The 16,750-nt window shown below is 46.4% G+C and overlaps 1 protein-coding gene across 2 annotated transcripts in view; it reads right to left on the minus strand.

The window, feature by feature from the left end:
* The window catches only part of AMOTL1 (angiomotin like 1), a 70,119-nt gene that overhangs the window by 24,657 nt on the left and 28,712 nt on the right, over positions 1 to 16,750 (minus strand). For both annotated transcript variants that reach the window (XM_085064816.1, XM_085064825.1), the window contains 3 exons: positions 14,394 to 15,279; positions 4,270 to 4,546; positions 88 to 232 (listed from right to left, as the gene is read on the minus strand). In XM_085064816.1, the coding sequence (XP_084920942.1) occupies positions 88 to 232; positions 4,270 to 4,546; positions 14,394 to 15,279 (1,308 nt within the window). The remainder of the gene's footprint in view (positions 1 to 87; positions 233 to 4,269; positions 4,547 to 14,393; positions 15,280 to 16,750) is intronic.

Raw genomic sequence — 16,750 nt, forward strand, 5'->3', positions numbered from 1 at the left:
GTGTGAAGCCACTCCTCTAAAGCCCACTGCTCTGGAGCTTCTAAGTGAACCAACCAGAGGGGAAAAAAACAAGCAACTGTAACGTACCACGGAGATCCCTGTTGAAGTCATGAAGTCTCCTAATTTCTCCTTCGAGTTTGTTTCTCATTGCTTTGTCCAGAGACTCCCTCTTAGAGGTGGTCTTGACCAAACCCTCATAAGCTTCTGAAATCCTCTGAATCTCTATTTCAAACTGAAAGGAGAAAGAGCACCTGTTAAAGCCCTATGGGAATGTGTCCTGTCCCAGGGTTTGCCCAGCACATTCCAGTGAGATACAGGGGTTGGGGTGACACTCATGTCCAGTGTCACACCAGCTACCGACTCTGCAATGACCAATCTCGCTGGCAGAGGATGGCATGAAGCCCCAGCTGCTGCAGTGGGGACCCCTGTAAATACCCTGTGGGGCAGCTTACCATGTCACAACACCCCATGACACCTCACCGGTAGCTCCCAAAAAAAGCTTTATGTTGGCTGGATGTGATGGAGCTGCTTGGTTGCCTTTGGTCTATGACCAGGGTGACTGTTGTTATGCCATCCAAGAAGAGAAAGAAAAGGAAATGGTGTACTTGTGTGGGCTGTATTCTCCCCTTAACAGGGTGTAGGAGGCAATGTTTATTATTCAACAGGTCCCTGATCCAAAACTTATCTCTGAGCTCTGAATGTCATCAAAAGTATTTTAGGCTAACCTCTGGCCTCATGTCAGTTTTAAACTATTGTGATCCATTCCTTTCCGTCCTCAACTGAAGACTGCTGTATTCAAGAGAAACTCTCTATAACAGACAGAACCAATTGTTTTGAGTTTTGAATCTTTACTTCATCTCCTTGAAATATGGCAAACTGCAGGTAGGTTATGCAGAGGAATCCCTCAGTGGTGAATTCACATATTAAGATCTGAACCCAAAAGACTGACAGAATAGTCCTGGGTAGAGTTTTGATGTTCAGCCAAATCCATTGAACTCTTTTAATAAGATGTTGTCATGATAAGCAATACGGCTTTGGTAAAGTCATTGCTGCAGAAATGATCACCACTGATGTGGGAATCTGTTCCTGCATGCCTGGCCCTTGTGTTTGTGGAGAAAGGCTTGATAATGTGCACAGGCTGGAAAGCCACAAGGCATATATAGCCTCCCACATGCCTTTCTAAATCTGGCACTTTTTTGGCCTCTTGAGCCATGGGTGGAACAGATTCATGATGTTTGAAGCCAGGGTGTGAGCTCACCTCCACTTGCTGTGGAATTAGGTCCCTCTTAGTAAGCCTTTGTAGTGATTTTTCAGCTGCACCACTTGCAGGATGAAAGCTCCAGGGATGTTGGAACTTTCACCCCTGTCTGTGTAGGAACTTGCAGCCAGGCTCTGGCTCTGGCTCTGCACTTCCCGAGATGCTGAAGCCACACGGTCAAGACACAGCCCATGGGCAGGCAGCACCTCCAAACCATGCACCAAGGAAAGCCTGGCAGAGCCACGATGGGGAAACCTGATTGCCTTCCTCAGTTTCTGCTTCCAGCTTGTTCACAAAAGCTGAAACAATGGGGAGGTTCAGACTGGACATGAGAAAGCATTTCTTTACTGAGTGGGTGGTCAAACCCTGGAAGAGGTTTCCTAGAGAGGTGGTCAATGCCCCAAGCCTGTCAGTGCTTCAGAGGCATTTGAACAATGCCCTTGACAAGATGCTTTAACTTGGTTTGCTCTGAATTGTTCAGGGAGTTGGTAAGCCACTATCTGGAGGAGAAGATAGATGCTTTCTCCAGAGAGCTCCTACCACAGCAAAGCAGATTTGCTAGCACAGAAGTGGTATCCACAGCCTAGCAGTCTGGCCCAATGCTGCTGCTTACCACAAGGGCTATGCCTGGCCCTCTGTATGCTGGTTATTTCCCAAAACACATCACCACACAGCCTGCAGCCCTGGAGGCAAAAACTTGCTGCAGGAAATAAAAGAACCTCCATCACAACTGAACAAAATTAAAGGAGAGCAGAAGAACAGCCATAAATTGTGTTGGCGTTTCTCAACAGCTCTGGGATTTCCTTCTTGTTCTTCCATAAAGGAGAAAAAAAGAACAATTCAGCCTTTTCTCTGCTGGTATCTCCTGGAGCCAACCCACTCAAACAACCCACACATGTGGCATGGGGAAGAGCCAGCCCAGCCTGGCAATTTAACTTCAGCAAGGTGACAGTGCTCAGAAAAGGGAAAATGCTGAAAAAAGCTCAAAATTAAATGCACACAATTCCTTTTCCAATTATTTGTAGCTAAGAAAACTAGGCAACTTATCAAACAGCACAGGAATTCATCACCACCTTGTACCTCTCTACAAAAAAAGTCTGTTCACACACAACTGAGAATATGACAACCCTCAGGGCTGATCTGTTTGTACAAACACCCAGGGAGTCATACAAGTCAAGCTGATTCTCTCTAACTTCTTCTTGTATTCTGTAATGAATAAAAGTGATGGGAAGGTGGTCCTACCTAGAATAAAATTGTTATGTACAAACATGAAGTACTCCTTCCTGACCTTTCCACTTGCAACAAGAGGGAAGAGTTTCCACATTCAAAGTATGTAATTTAACTCAATCCCATTTTCAGAGGTGATGTTCAGCTGAAACTGTGGGAACAGAGAAGACCTGCCCTGACCTTGTGTTCAAACACAGCAAAAACAGAATGGGAGGGATACTGTGTGTTAGATATTTGGTTTCCTGAAGAAAGAATGCACTTGAGTATGTGTTTCACTTTAATACTCCGCTTACATTCCCCCAAAGTCAATGGGACTCAAGTCCACACTCTATTGACTGAAGTGAGACTTCAGCCCATGCTTGAATACCTTTCTGTAGGTGTCTGATGCAATCAACTTGCTGGGCATCCAAGATAAAGAAAGAACCACTTCCAAGAGTGAAAGAAAACTGGAATATTTATAGGGCATTACACTCAAATACCTTTTACTGAACAACGCAGCCTTTATAAAATTAATAGCTGGAATATTTCTTTTTGCCCACAAAGGCCACAGGGAAGTCAGCATTAAAGTTTTTGCAGATTTCTTCACAAATAGTTAATGCTGCTGTGAAATTTTTTTAACTGCGCGTAGGAAATTCTGTGAATAAACTCAACTCATATTGTTGCAGAGAAGGAAGCAGAAAAGACAGCAGCTACAAATCAACTGGTCCTTTTTCTAACCTGTTTGAACAGATTGTGACAGATTTTTCCCAATGCTAAGGCTGGTCTCTCAGAGCTGCTTCTTCTCCTGTCAAGAGTATCTCCAAGAACACCCTGATCCACACAGCATAGAAAAAACTGAGCTCCTATACAGACTCCTAAATTCAGAAAGAAAAGACCTGGCGTCTAAGCTGATTTAGGCATAAGTTATGGGAAGACATAAAATAGCAGTGTAGGGTCCTAAATAAGTTATTTGGTGCAAGCCCTTAGGACCCAAAGCCAGCAGATCTGGGGAGCATCTCTGCTTTGCCTTCAGTGAGCCTCAGTTTTAAGCAACTTCTACTTCATTTGATAGGACACTTATCTTCTCACCCCAGACAGTAGGCAAGACATCACTCTTTTCCACTGAAAAAACCTGCATGCTTAGAGAAAAGAGGCAGGATCTCTTAGAAAAATGGGTTTTGAGCAAAATCTTTACCTAGTGGCTCTTTCAGATAAGGGGGCAGTGCTTTTAGACTAAACATGTCCAAATGGATGTGTAATGTCAGTTCTTAGAAACTCACACAGCAGCCACTGAAAGCCTCTAAGACAATCCAGTTAATCCACTTCCAAACAATGGACAACCCCACTGATACCTGTTGTACTTCCAAAGTGTGTGGAGTACCACAGGGGCTTATTGTGGTGGACAAGACTGCTTGGGACAGATGTGCAGGTGTTCTTCAAATGGTTCTCACATGCATCTCCAACCCCTGTGCAGATGGTGCAGGACCCAGCTGCACCAGGAACAGACTGCCCAAGGGACACTGCCAAGGAAAGCTCCAGAGAGGCCAGCATGGAAGGATGGAAAGGGAAAATACCCAGTTGAAAGATATGTGATGGACGGCCTTGTTTCGCCCTAAAGGCAGTGGAGCCCACAAAGCACAGGATTACACTTCTGGGAAACCAGCATGGAGAGGCAGTAGTTAGACATGGCCACTGGTGCATCTCCACTGCAATGACACAACTGTGAAGAACAGTTTGGGGGACCCAAAGGCAGAATCACCAAGAGGGTTGCCCTGGCCAGGCCCCATCCCCACCTCTCCACATACCTTCTGCAGCTTGTCTGCCTTCTCATAGTACCCCTCCAGCTCCTGCCGCAGCACATGGTTCTCCTCGGAGAGCATCTCCACCATCTGCTGCGCCCTCTCCACGATGGCAAAGGCGTCGGGCGTCAGCTGCTGGCCCGGCAGCGTCGGGCTCTGGGCAGCTGCAGGGGCTGGCAGCGGGGGCAAGGAGCCCGGGAGCAGAGGGCTGGCGGTGGCCTGCGAGGCCATGGGGCTGTGCTGCTGGGCCGGCGGCGGCGGGAAGGGCGGCTGGCATTGTCGGCTGCGGGAAAGCACAGGTGGGGAGGCGTTAGAGCTGCGCGCCCTCGAAACGCGCACGGCAGCTTTCACCTAATGACCACATGGTTTATTAATAGTGTTATAACTGGACAGTCATGACTCCTGAGTACCAACAATCGCAGCAGAGACTGGGTAGATTGTCTCCTCGCTTGCCCTTGACAGTGACGTACACATTTGGTATGAATGGATAAAGGAAGTAATGACTCAAACCTGGAATTTTTGCCTAGGTGTGCAGCTAATACTCCAGCAGCAGCCAGCCTCTCCCTGCCTCCCTTTCCCACAAACACCAAGGCTGAGGAGCATAAGCTCGCAGGTTCGAAGAAAACAAGGGATGCATTACTTACCCTTCGAACACTACTCCCTGCCCAGAGCAAGACCAGCGGATCAGCCAAGCTGGGAGGCGAGAGGAAGTGATGTGAGCAAAGCAGCATCCCTGAGAGGCTTTAGCAAGTGGAAGAAGGAAGGGCTGCTGTGGAATTGCTGGAGGCACAGCCCCATTAAATCACAGTGAGCCATGAAAGCCATCTTCCAGCGGGAGACCTCATTGTGTCATTCCCCGATTAAGGGCATCCATCACTCACCAGACTCATATCAGGGAAGAATAAGAAGCAAGCTGGTGGTGGATCTGCTTGTGAGTTAGGCTTGCTGTCAACAGACAGCTCTTTAATACACCCAAATCATAATTTGCAATAGCTGGAGGATAATCCAGGAGAATGTCTCAGAAGTGAGGGTAACCCTGCAGCCAGGTGGGACCAGAATCCCTCGCCTGACCCATCTCCATCCCTCCATCCACTGCACAAGCAGCCCCATGCAAAATCTCACTGCGCACAGGCTGAGCCACTCTTCAGCCCAGATGCCAAAGCTCTGAAATTTCTACACTGATCTTGTTTGAGCAACTCAACCCAGACCACGTGATACATCAGAGTCAGAGCCCAATGTGGCTGGAAAATAAGCTGGCTTCTGGACCCACCTGAAGTCTCCAATCAAGCACCTTCTGGAATTTGTATTTTAACTTAACCAAAAGCTATTAGTCTTGCTGTTGTTACCATTACCTTTATATCTGTACCCTACACAAGGCACAAGACATAATGAGCAGATGTATTTACTCTACTGGGCCTCAAAGATCCATGAATGCTATTTCTTAGACAGAAAATTTGGTGCTATATAAATACACAGTAATTATGGTTACCATTGTCCTCAGCACCTTCAGAGCTTCTCAAAACAGGGTTTTCAAAAGCCCTCAGTGTTGGCCTATTTCTACTGACAATAACCCACCACTACCTTCAACTGCAGCAGAACAAAGCTGAAAAGTGAAGGCAATTTTAAAATCCTGCCCTAGAAAATGAACAGCACTGCTCTGATAAACCAAGCCACATGACAGCAATGAAAGCCAGCAAGGCAGCTTTATCTTCTGTCCAAACTACAGTGAAAGCAAATGGGGCTCTGCTGGCCCCCAGACACAGCACACACACAGTCCCACATTCCCATCCCAGTTTTGCCCAGTGCATCCACTTTGGCAGAGAAAAGTATTGAAATGGAGGAAACACCAAACAAAAGCACATTGCTAACCTGGCCAGAAGTACACACCAGATCCAGCAGAGCTTTGTGCAACCAGCATTGAGGAAGCCTGTGCTGAGCTCACTCTGGCCTTAAAATGACTTTTACCTGCACAGTACAGACATGCTCCTGTAAATTAAATATCCATGTGCTCAGGAGCACAGGAGAGGGGCAATTCCCCCATGGCAGCTCCCAGGGTCAGAAGGGCTTGCTTTCAGCTCCAGGCATGTTAGTTCTCTGGCAGAGGTGCAGGTTAATAACAAAGGAGCTAAATGTCTACTAAAAGAGGATAAAACTTACCACACCACAGGAAGCTAGAGTGGTGCTCTGTGACACTTCACAACACACACAGGAATTCACAGACTCACAGAATGGCTTAGGTTGAAAGTGATATTTAAATCTCATTTAGTCTAACCACCCTGACACAGGCTTGGATACCTTCCACTAGATGAGGCTTCTCAGGGTCCCAACCAACCCGGCCTTGAACACTTCCCATGATGGAGCATCTACAACTTCTCTGGGCAACCTGTTCCAGTGCCTCACCACCTTCAGCATAAAAATTTCTTCCTTACATCTAATCTAAACCTACCCTCTTCCAGTTCAAAGCTATTTCCTTTTGTCCCATCTCTACAGCCCTTGGTAAAACACCTCCATGCAGCTTTTTTATAAGCCCCCTTTAGGTATTGGAAGGCTGCAGTAAGATCTCTCTGGAGCTTTCTCTTCTCCAGGCTGAACAACCCAACTCTCGGTGTGTCCTCACTGGAGAGGTGCTCCAGCCCTCTGATCATGGGCATAGCTCTCACACCATCCCTACAGTCCCCTTTCCTTCTGGTGCTCCAGTGAAAACCTGGCAAGGGACCTTACACCCATCATGGGACTTGAAAATTTTTTTGCTCAAAAATCTGAACAATAAATAATGCCATGAGTGAGGGATGTCCCTCACAGCGCAAAAGATGCTCCACAAGTGAATGGGAACTCAGACAAGCATGCAACATCTCCTCAACGTTGCTCACAGGCAGTCTGGGCTCACGTGTTTTACCACAACAATTAATAAAACAAGTGAGAGCTTATTTGTCTTCAGTAAAAGAAAGGGCACAACTGATTTTTGAAAGGGCAAGTAAAAGCCCAACTGTCCGGGCACATTTACACTCCAACAAAGACACTTGGTAGAAAGTAGAAGATTTGGAAGATTTGATGCAGGTACAGATTTTCTCACTTCTTTATGAGAATAGCATAGAGCAATAGAATTAAATTGATCTCTGAGTCTAAATCAGTGGAGATACAGCAATTTTTATTTTTCATTATGAAGCACAGCAATCTTTATCCATAGATACACCCTTTAGGCCCTTGCATAAACTTTTGACACTGCACTTTTGGAAAATCTCAGCCTTTCATCAATTTTATCTCTTCTCATCACTTCAGTCTGTCTAGTTTTACACTAGAGAGAAAGGAAAGATCACAGAGATCTCTATTTTCATGAACTGCAAGTGACTTCTTGAGCTGCTAAAGATTTACACCCTATAGCAGCAGCCAGCCACCAGAGTCTCAGTAGCCATGGGCGGAGGAGAGATTCTGCAAAGTGTTTTCCAGCTCGGAAACTGAACAGGTACAATTGACTTTACACCTTTTGAAGCGCAGATGTTCAACAAAATTAACGTTTCTGACTTTCCTTTTACTTGTTTAATCTGTCCCAATTTAGTTCTGACTTAGCAACTGCAACATCTCTGAGTATATATGCAATGAAATAAACAGAGCAATTCACATTAAGAAATCAATATTTGCAAAAATAGGAATGTTATAACATCAGCTTAGTTCATATCCAACTTCTCATGTAAAGCTCCAAAGAAACGCAGCAATCAGGATTATCCTGAGGTCCTTTGGGCTTAGTAAAGAATGACATTCTCACAATGCTTCTACTGTATTTTAGATGTTGATCTTACTCTGCATTAGAGCAGGTTAAAATTTTTCAGCCAAACACATTCTCATTGAAAATCATCCTTTTTAAAAGCATACAACTGTGGAATATTATGAGTTTTGGCTACCTCTGCAACACTTCAGCTACATTTCTATTAAAAACATATTTTTTGTTGACATTATTGTAGAACTAGGGCCCCTATAAGCTTCTGCAATACATTGTGAAGAAGGAAAAAAAGAAAAAAATTAAGGAAACCAGCTTTTTTAATAAGGAGCACCAGCAGGCAGGGAGGCTTTCAAGGGCTACAGTGCTGGGGTCAACAATCACTCTTTCTTTTCCCTGATGAAGAGCTTGTGATACATACATAATAGCTTGCTACCTATAGTTTGCAATACCATGTCTTCAGCAAAATACTTGACCACAGACCACACTTCCATAAGAAATCCCTCAAGACTTTGGGGCTGCCGAAGCTCCCAAATTTAGGCATGGTCTTAATACTCCTCTTACACTGGAACACCTGGGAGCAAGAGTTATCAACACAGAGGAATTTGGAGACAATCTGTAGCTTTATGTAGGAATAAGAAACCTGGAAAAGAAAATTAATGATAAAGTCCACTTGCTGTTGATGACCGGGAAACCATAAATACAGAAGAGCTTTTGTTGGATGAATCAAGGCAATATTAATAATAAAATGAAAATGCCTGTATATGTTCTGGAAAGGAAATTCCATCTCTGCCTTGCTACAGGTACAGTGAAGCTCTCCTCTATCTAGGGATGGAAAGGGCGGAAAGGGGCCAGTGGACGAAGGACTTTGTTTCCAACACACCATGGCATTTACATTCATAATTAAAATGCCCTCCTCTAACCTATTTAGCTCACCTTTCTCTGAATGCTCTGCCTTCCTTTGCCTCAAGGGCAGACTGGCCTATTTCATCTTCCAAGGAGTCTCCCAAGGAACATTATCTCACAACTTCAGGCACCTACTGTGGGTGCTCTGGCTGAGTCAGCGATGAGAATAAGGCGTTTCTGGGGTGCAGTTCTTTGAAGTTGCCTTAGGCTTTTACCTTACAATGAGAGCAGAAAAGTGTGTGAAATGTGCTTATTCCTGTCCATTGACTGGGAGCCTTCAGTCTGGATACTAAGCTCAGACCCAGGTGTCTACCTGATTTTATTATGATTTCTGCAGTCACGAAGCAGACTTCAAACGCTATTCTGTCTCACTGTGAATAACACAGAGGAAAGAGTATTATGACCACTCAGGAAAAAAACAGGATCCTGGCAAAGTCAGCAAGCCCAGTCTGATGGTCATGGTGCAAGGAAACACAATTTTAGATCCATCACTAAATAGCGATACAAACAGAAATGGAAGAACATTTGCCATAGCCCAGACACAGCCCTCATGGTATTCTCTGTTTTATGGAATCAGCAATAGTTGCAGCACCTTGTTAGCACAAGCATTTGTTTCAAAAACCATTTTGCAGATTTGGACTCCCATCTCAGGAATTCACTATTTTCTTAGTGACATTTGTTAGTTCTGGAAAGACTTGGCCCAGCTTCTTTGGCACGACTACATAAAGATTTTGCAGGGCAAAATTATAATCTAGAAAGACATATGCTGCATTAAACATATCCTCAGTAGTTAAGAGAGGGACAGGATATTGTATTTCCTCACAGAGATACACACTCAGGACAGACTTTCAGCATAAGGAAAGGTGCCTTCCTCAACCTCTGCACCTCTAGAGGAACCAGCAGGGATAATAATAGAGAAGGGTAAGGAGAAATGGCATCATCCAAGCTACATTTCTCTTTCATTTATTTTAAGGTAAGGCATATTAGACCAGAAGGAGAAGATACAAAGCAAAGCTCCTCTTGCAGGGCTACCAGCACCCATGTCAGCTGGAAGTGCAGCCTCCAACCCATGCTCATGCTTGGGCTATCCTTGCAGAGAAATGCCAGGACAAGTCAGCTTGGGTGTAACATCCTTCAGCTCATCCACGCTGCCAGCAAACCTGCCTGCCTGGGCTGTCTCAGGGAAGAAAATGAGCTCCTTGTAGTCCTGTCAGCCACCACAGAAGCGGTTGAATCAGTAAATATCAACAGGTTGTCTGAAAACAGCAGTAATATGTGTGGGGGGAATAAATACACAAATAACCGGAGAAGCAGCAGACTATTCCGGCAGTTAAATATAGACTTCTGCATCCTGGCAGGGTGGAATTTTATGAGGCACATAAAAAATGGGATGTATTCAAAACCAGCCCAGATTTATTCTTTCCATCGATTCTGCAGGCTGTCTTTCAGAACGCACAGATTAAATTGGAATTAAAAGGTGCCTGCATGATTGTCTTCTGCCATGTACCACAAACGAATCCCCCTCAGTAAGCAGCAGAGTTTCTAGTTCAAGGCTTCATTTGCATTATACACGCTTTTTATAAATAGTGCAGAGAAAGAAACCATTCTGAATAAAAGACAGCAGGATCTGACAAGGGCCACTGGGATCAATGAAGAGGATTCATTGCACCGAGTGATCTAGATCACTGCTTAAGCAGGACATGAACAAACAATATAGACTTCAGCTAGTCCAAGTTCATCCATCCAGGAATAAATACAGCAAGCTAGAGTAAAAGGGTGGAAAATACTATCCTGGGCTGTGACAGCCCTCACATGCCTGACCGGGTAACAAGCTGTATGGGGAGATCCCAGGGTGCCAACAGCAAGTGTTAATGAGCTATGTAAACAAGGAACACTGAGTCAAATCGCAGAGGTGTTACTATACCTGATTAGCCTCTAGTCGTGCTGGCATGAAACAGTGCTCAGGTTGGCTTTTCACAGTGAAAAAAAGGGATTTTGACAACAGTGAAATAAGTACAGGGCTCCAGGCTCCATCTGTTAAATGTATTAAAGGACTGATAGCATGGGGCTCCTCACTGTATCTGACAAAGATTTTGCAAAATCCCTGGTAACTAGAAAATACAGGCTGAAACTAAGATGGAGATCTATGCCAGAGATGGCAATTAGCTAGTGGAACAAGTCTGTAAAGGCTCTGATGGATTCTCCAGATGGAGACTGTTACAATCACCAGGACTGAATGTTTCACAAACTGGAATTAATTGATGGCATCGTGCAAAGAACTAAATTAGATTAGTTCCAAGCCCTTTTACCTAACAAGCTGTGACTTTCTGAACCTGCATCTAAGGAAAGTCAGCAAAGACACCATTCAGGAATAGCTGCACATCTAGGAAAGGAAACATTTTCTAAAGACTAGTACACTTGGCCAACTCAAAGCATTCAGAAGTTGTGAGTCAGGGCCCCAAGCATCAGGCATCTGGCTTAAAAATACTGGTATTTTAAAAGGAAAAATATTGGTTCATTTTTATTTGCCTTCTGGCTGTTTTGTCTTTTAAGCTTCAAGGTTCAAGCTCTGCTCTGCAATTGTGATGTCCATAAAACAGAAGTCACTAAATCTAACTTATATAAATGATGAGACTACCACAGCATCATATGACACTAGGAGTTCTTCAGCACACCAATTATCGTGAAATTTCAAGATTTCACACTGATGATTATAAATGCAATGCTTCCTTTAAAACCAGTCATGTGCAAAAGAAAAAGTCAAACCAAAAAAGGAAGTTAAGCAGCAGCTACAGTTATTCCATCTCGTTCAACAGACCTCTGTCAGGTCTGAATAAGCACAGGGATTACAGTCACCTCCTGAATGCTTTTGTCAACTAAATCTTCCTGGAGTGACAGGACCATACAGGGATCCTACACATCATGGGACCAGTTATAAACTAAGATAAGCACAGGAGAATAAACTGAGTGAGTTTATTTCCTGGTTTTTAGTGACACCAGTTTGTAATAACCAAGAACGAGCCCAAGGAATGTTGATGCCTCAATAATTTCTAGTTTTTATTCTTCACATATCTGTAGCTTGGTGTAGTTCTGGGCTTCATAAAATGCTAAGGCCTCTCTTCCTGGCACCTTTGGCCAAAACAATCCCTCTGAATAAAAATCCAAGGACACATTTGTTGCCCTAGAGCCTGAAAATATGTAAACAGTGAATTGGGGGGGAGCAGGCCTGGGGTGGTTAACATCATCATCTGAGGGTGTGATTGGAGAATTAAGGGCCAATATGCTAATATAACAGAATTTATAACAGGTGAGGAGGTCATGACTCAGCATCCATTTTTGGGTGTAGCCTCACAAGGGGCCTTTGCTTGCCCTGAATGTACCTTGAAAGCTGTTAATAAATTTGTCTGCTTTTTACTCTTCTAACTTGTCTTGGCCTCTGTTACAGGTAACCTTGTTTCAAGCAGCAATGTCAGCAATGAATATTTCGGTGCACACAAGGAAAGTAAAAGGTTGACATCCCTGTGTTAAAACATATAGAGAAGCCTGAGATAAGGATGAAGACCATTGCTTTGCTGAGGCTCAGAGGCTCACTGTCTGACATCTCAACACAGCCAAATATTCCCCCATTCACTGACCGGAAACCTCCCCAAAATCCAGGCACCATGTGAAAGGAGCCAAGGACCTGAAAATAACCATCTGCACATCAGGACACACAACTGCCTTAAATAAAGCACAAGAGGAATCATACACCTTAGAGCAAACCTAGTTTTGGTGCAACAACCCCCAGCCATGCCAACCTCCTAACCTATATCTGCACAAGCTTGCTGGCATAGGCAGCAGGGATATATGCAGACTGAGAGGTATTAAGGCCCTTGCTGATTTGCAAGAAAGACACCACTGAAGATTTTTTTAATAAGAGTGCAAAACTTAGCAGCTCTGCTCTGTCACACTGCCAATCTGCTGCTACACTGCATCTCCCTCCCACTGGTGCCACTGTACCTCACAGGAGGGAGATTTCTCCAGCACCACGCACAGAAAACAGCACAGGGCTAGCAGACAGCCCCCCTGCAGTGTGGGGGCAAACTGTGCTGTCTTGCCAGGAATGCACAGTGACCACCATCACGACCCAGTGGATTTCTCCCCACAGCTGCTGGAGTAATCCAGCCTTGGTTGAGGACTGGCATGGAAATCTGCACCGAATCATGGGGTTTCTCAGCATTAACCTTGCTGATCAGGCAACTGGGAAAAGCTCTGGAAGTGGCCCAAATGGTTTTCCACTTGACACTTCTGCCATTCCCAGTTAGCTGAAGCAGTGCATGCAGCACCCAGGTCCACTCATTTGCACAGACTCAGAACACTCTGTGGCTATTGAGCCAGCATTTTCCAAGAGTGATAAAAATACCCAAACCAGCTCCTTTTCTGTGGGGATGAATCCACTTAGTGTTGGAGATGTTTGTTAGCACCACAAAAAACTGCAGGAATGCATGGCCCCAGTTGTCCTCACATTCATATAGCCATTTCTTTGCATAAACAGACATTTTTTGCTAAGGTCTTAAAAATACCATCTTGCTCTGAAAAAATTGCATAAACTTTGCACAATGGTAGGCTGGGAAACAAAACATACATGTAGCTGGAGGAAGACTCAGCACAGGCCCTCTGCTTGTCACAGCCACCTTGCCACCATCACAGAAGCTATACTTTGAGTTTCTCTCAAAGTCTTCACAAAAAATCCATCACTTCTTCAAAGACGGAAAACCAGAGCATTCCCTCCTGCCTTTCATGCCTTACACATTTCTGTACAGAAAGAGCCAGGTCAGTTGCACCACCTTTTCTTTGTGCCTGTGCCATGGTAAAATAACAGTGTGCAACTTAAGGTGATGCCAACAAAACCTTTGGGGATTCTGGGATCAGTAAAGACCCAATGAGGCAGCTTGCAACACAGAAACCACTCACATTCATACCAAGCAACTCCAGACTTCCAAACCCAGCAAAATAACTGTCTGGGAGGTCAAAGAGACAGGGATGAGACAGAGAAACACTTGCATTTAGGCTCAGCAAGGAAAAGGAGCCACTAACACACCCCCTCACCTCTGAAGGCAGGACCTGCACTGCTTGCAGGGATCAGTGCACAGCCAGCAAACACTGGATTATTTTTAATGCGCTTGGAATAAACCCATGCTCACAGGGAGGCCTGGCATGAGGGGCCCAGTACCGTGAAAGCCCCACGTGAGTTCCGTGGAAAGATTTAAGTAGCACATAAATGGCACACAAGCCTTATAGAGCCCTCTGGGAGATGCAGGTGCCTCCACCCACCATTCCAGCCACAGGATGTTATGTCCCTGCTGCAGGGTGTGATGTCCCCGCTGCAGGGTGTGATGTCCCCACCGTGCGCCTGGAGCTCCAGCTCACTGTGGCCATGTCTACATGCAGCCCAAGCCCCACAGACACCGGCTCCTCCAAAGAGGGAAGGACCAGGCAGCCCTGCAGACCCACCCCCAATGGCCATTACCTGCTGACCCCATACTCTGGGGGTGGCTGGTAGCGGACAAGGGCCAGCTCTGCCCGGGCAGGCTGGGGGGCGACGTAGGTGGCCTTGAGGACATCTTGTGCCGGCTGCTCACCATAGAAGAGCCCATGCTCCTGCGCCTTGCCGCCCGGGGCTGCTGCCTTGCCTTTGTAGGGGTACTCGGGCGGCGGGCCCCGTGGGTCTGTGGCCTTGCTGGGCTGTGGGGCTGCCTTGAAACCCTTCCCAGCTCCTGGGGCTGGGGGGTGCTGCTTGGCCCCGTTCCTCTCCAGCGAGAGCTGCATGATCCTCTCGCTCAGCGATCGGACGTGGCCCTGCTTCAGCTCCTTCAGCGCCTCGTCCTTATGCGCCTGCCCGCTGTTGGCCCGGTTCACCGTCGGCCTCCCCTCTGTCCTGGACTTCTGGCTGGAGGAGCCATAAAAACCCGGTGTGGCGGCGGTGGCCGGTGGCGCAGGCTGGCCACGGAAAAACTGAGACTGGGCCTTGGCCTCCTCATAGGTGGGGAGCTCCTCGGTGCCGTGCGGGGGCTGCGGGGCCCGGGGCTGCTTCTCCATGGCAGCACCGTCCCCCTGATGCTCCTGCCCCTGTGGTTCCTGCCGCCCCGACGGCTGGACCATTGGCAGGTCTTCGGGAGCAAGGTTTTCTGCGGAAGAGAGAGTGCTGGCAGTGCTGTTGGAGGGGCCGGCGCTGCCCGTCGCCTGGTGCTGTATGGCCAGCAGGTTCATGTTCTCGCTGGGGCTGCCATACCTCAGCCGCTCCTGGATCAGGCGCTGCAGGACTGTGCCGGCTGCCACCTCCTCCGCCCCTCGCATCTCCGCCTCTGGCACACGGCGGAAGCTGGGTGGGCGCAGGGTGCAGAGGGTCTCCTCGGCTGGGCAGGAAGAGAGACGTGGCCATTAGCTCTGCTGACCAAGAGGTCTAATTCCCCCTGCTCTTTCTTCCCTTCCTACATCCCACGACTGTGACCCTGTGCCCAAGATGCACCCCATGGGCAGTGCCCCGTCAAGGTTCCCCTGCCCCCTTACCCTAATGGCAGCACAGGGGACACGGCTGGAAGCCAAAAAAGGAGGTGGAGCACTGCTCCCTGCTCGTACCCTCCCTATCCCAAACCCTAATCCTGTTTAGCAGTTCCCCTAGGAACATATTCCAGTCCCCTCCCTGGCCTTCCCCTCCATAATATTCCACGGGTCCCATACCCACAGCTCTGAACCCCTCTCTCTGTCAACAAGGAACATTCCATGTCACAGGGAAATCTGGAATTTTCTAAAATGGATAGGATGATAATAGGATAGGATAGGATAGGATAGGATAGGATAGGATAGGATAGGATAGGATAGGATAGGATAGGGACCTACAATGATTATCTCATCCCACTGCCTGACCAATTCAAGGCTCAGCAAGTTTAAGCATTTTATTAAGGGCATTGTCCAAATGCCTCTTTAAACACTGACAGGCTTAGGGCATTGACTGCCTCTCTAGGAAGCCCATTCCAGTGTTTGACCTCTCCCTGGAGATGGCTTGCACAACTTACAGAGGCAGCCTGCACAGCAATACCAACTACTTATTTTTGATGGCCAAAGTCATCAGTGTACTGTGTGCCATGACAAAATAAAATGTAAAATGTGTCACAGAAAAACTGTGAAATGGAACTGAAAATAAAATGGTCCTAAAGGTCTGAGAATAATCTGTGCTCTGGCATCTTCCTCTAAAACTGCAATTTCCCTTCTGGCTGATAACGCTATTTCTAAGGGAGTCAATACAAACTGTTGTAATTTTGCTGGGTCAACACAAGGAAGGCATTATGGTCATAGATGTAATGCCAGCATTTTTAAAGAAGCACAGACAGATTGGCTACACAACCCTAACACAGGCTACTGAGGTCATTCAGAGCCAATGGCACCATATTTGCACAGTATATGCAGCAGAGCTTGCCTGGAGCAAAGCATCTAGAAGCATTTGAACAATGCTCTCAGGAACATGGTATGATTCTTGGGATGTCCTGCATAGGGCAGGAGTTGGACTTGATGATCCCAATGGGTCCCTTTCAACTCAGCATATTCTATGATATAACCATGGCTGACAGGTTTGGAATCCCTCACTCCTGGCGCCCTCCTTCCATACCCATCCCAAAAGTGCTGTAAGATGTCTATCGGAACAGTGTCTGAGCCCAAAGGAATGTTCCTGAAAGACTCCAGTGCAGACAAAAGTGAGAAGAGTCTTCCAATGTCCCTAGACAAGTAGGAGGTGCTGTCTGCAGTTAAGTTTTTTGAGGTCGTTCTTGGCAACTTTCTCTCTCCTGCTGTTTCCAATTCTCTGAGGAGTTCGTCAGGACTTATATTTGT

The sequence above is a fragment of the Lichenostomus cassidix genome, chromosome 1, assembly GCF_008360975.1.
Source record: "Lichenostomus cassidix isolate B80296 chromosome 1, HeHo_3.0, whole genome shotgun sequence".
NCBI lineage: Eukaryota > Metazoa > Chordata > Aves > Passeriformes > Meliphagidae > Lichenostomus > Lichenostomus cassidix.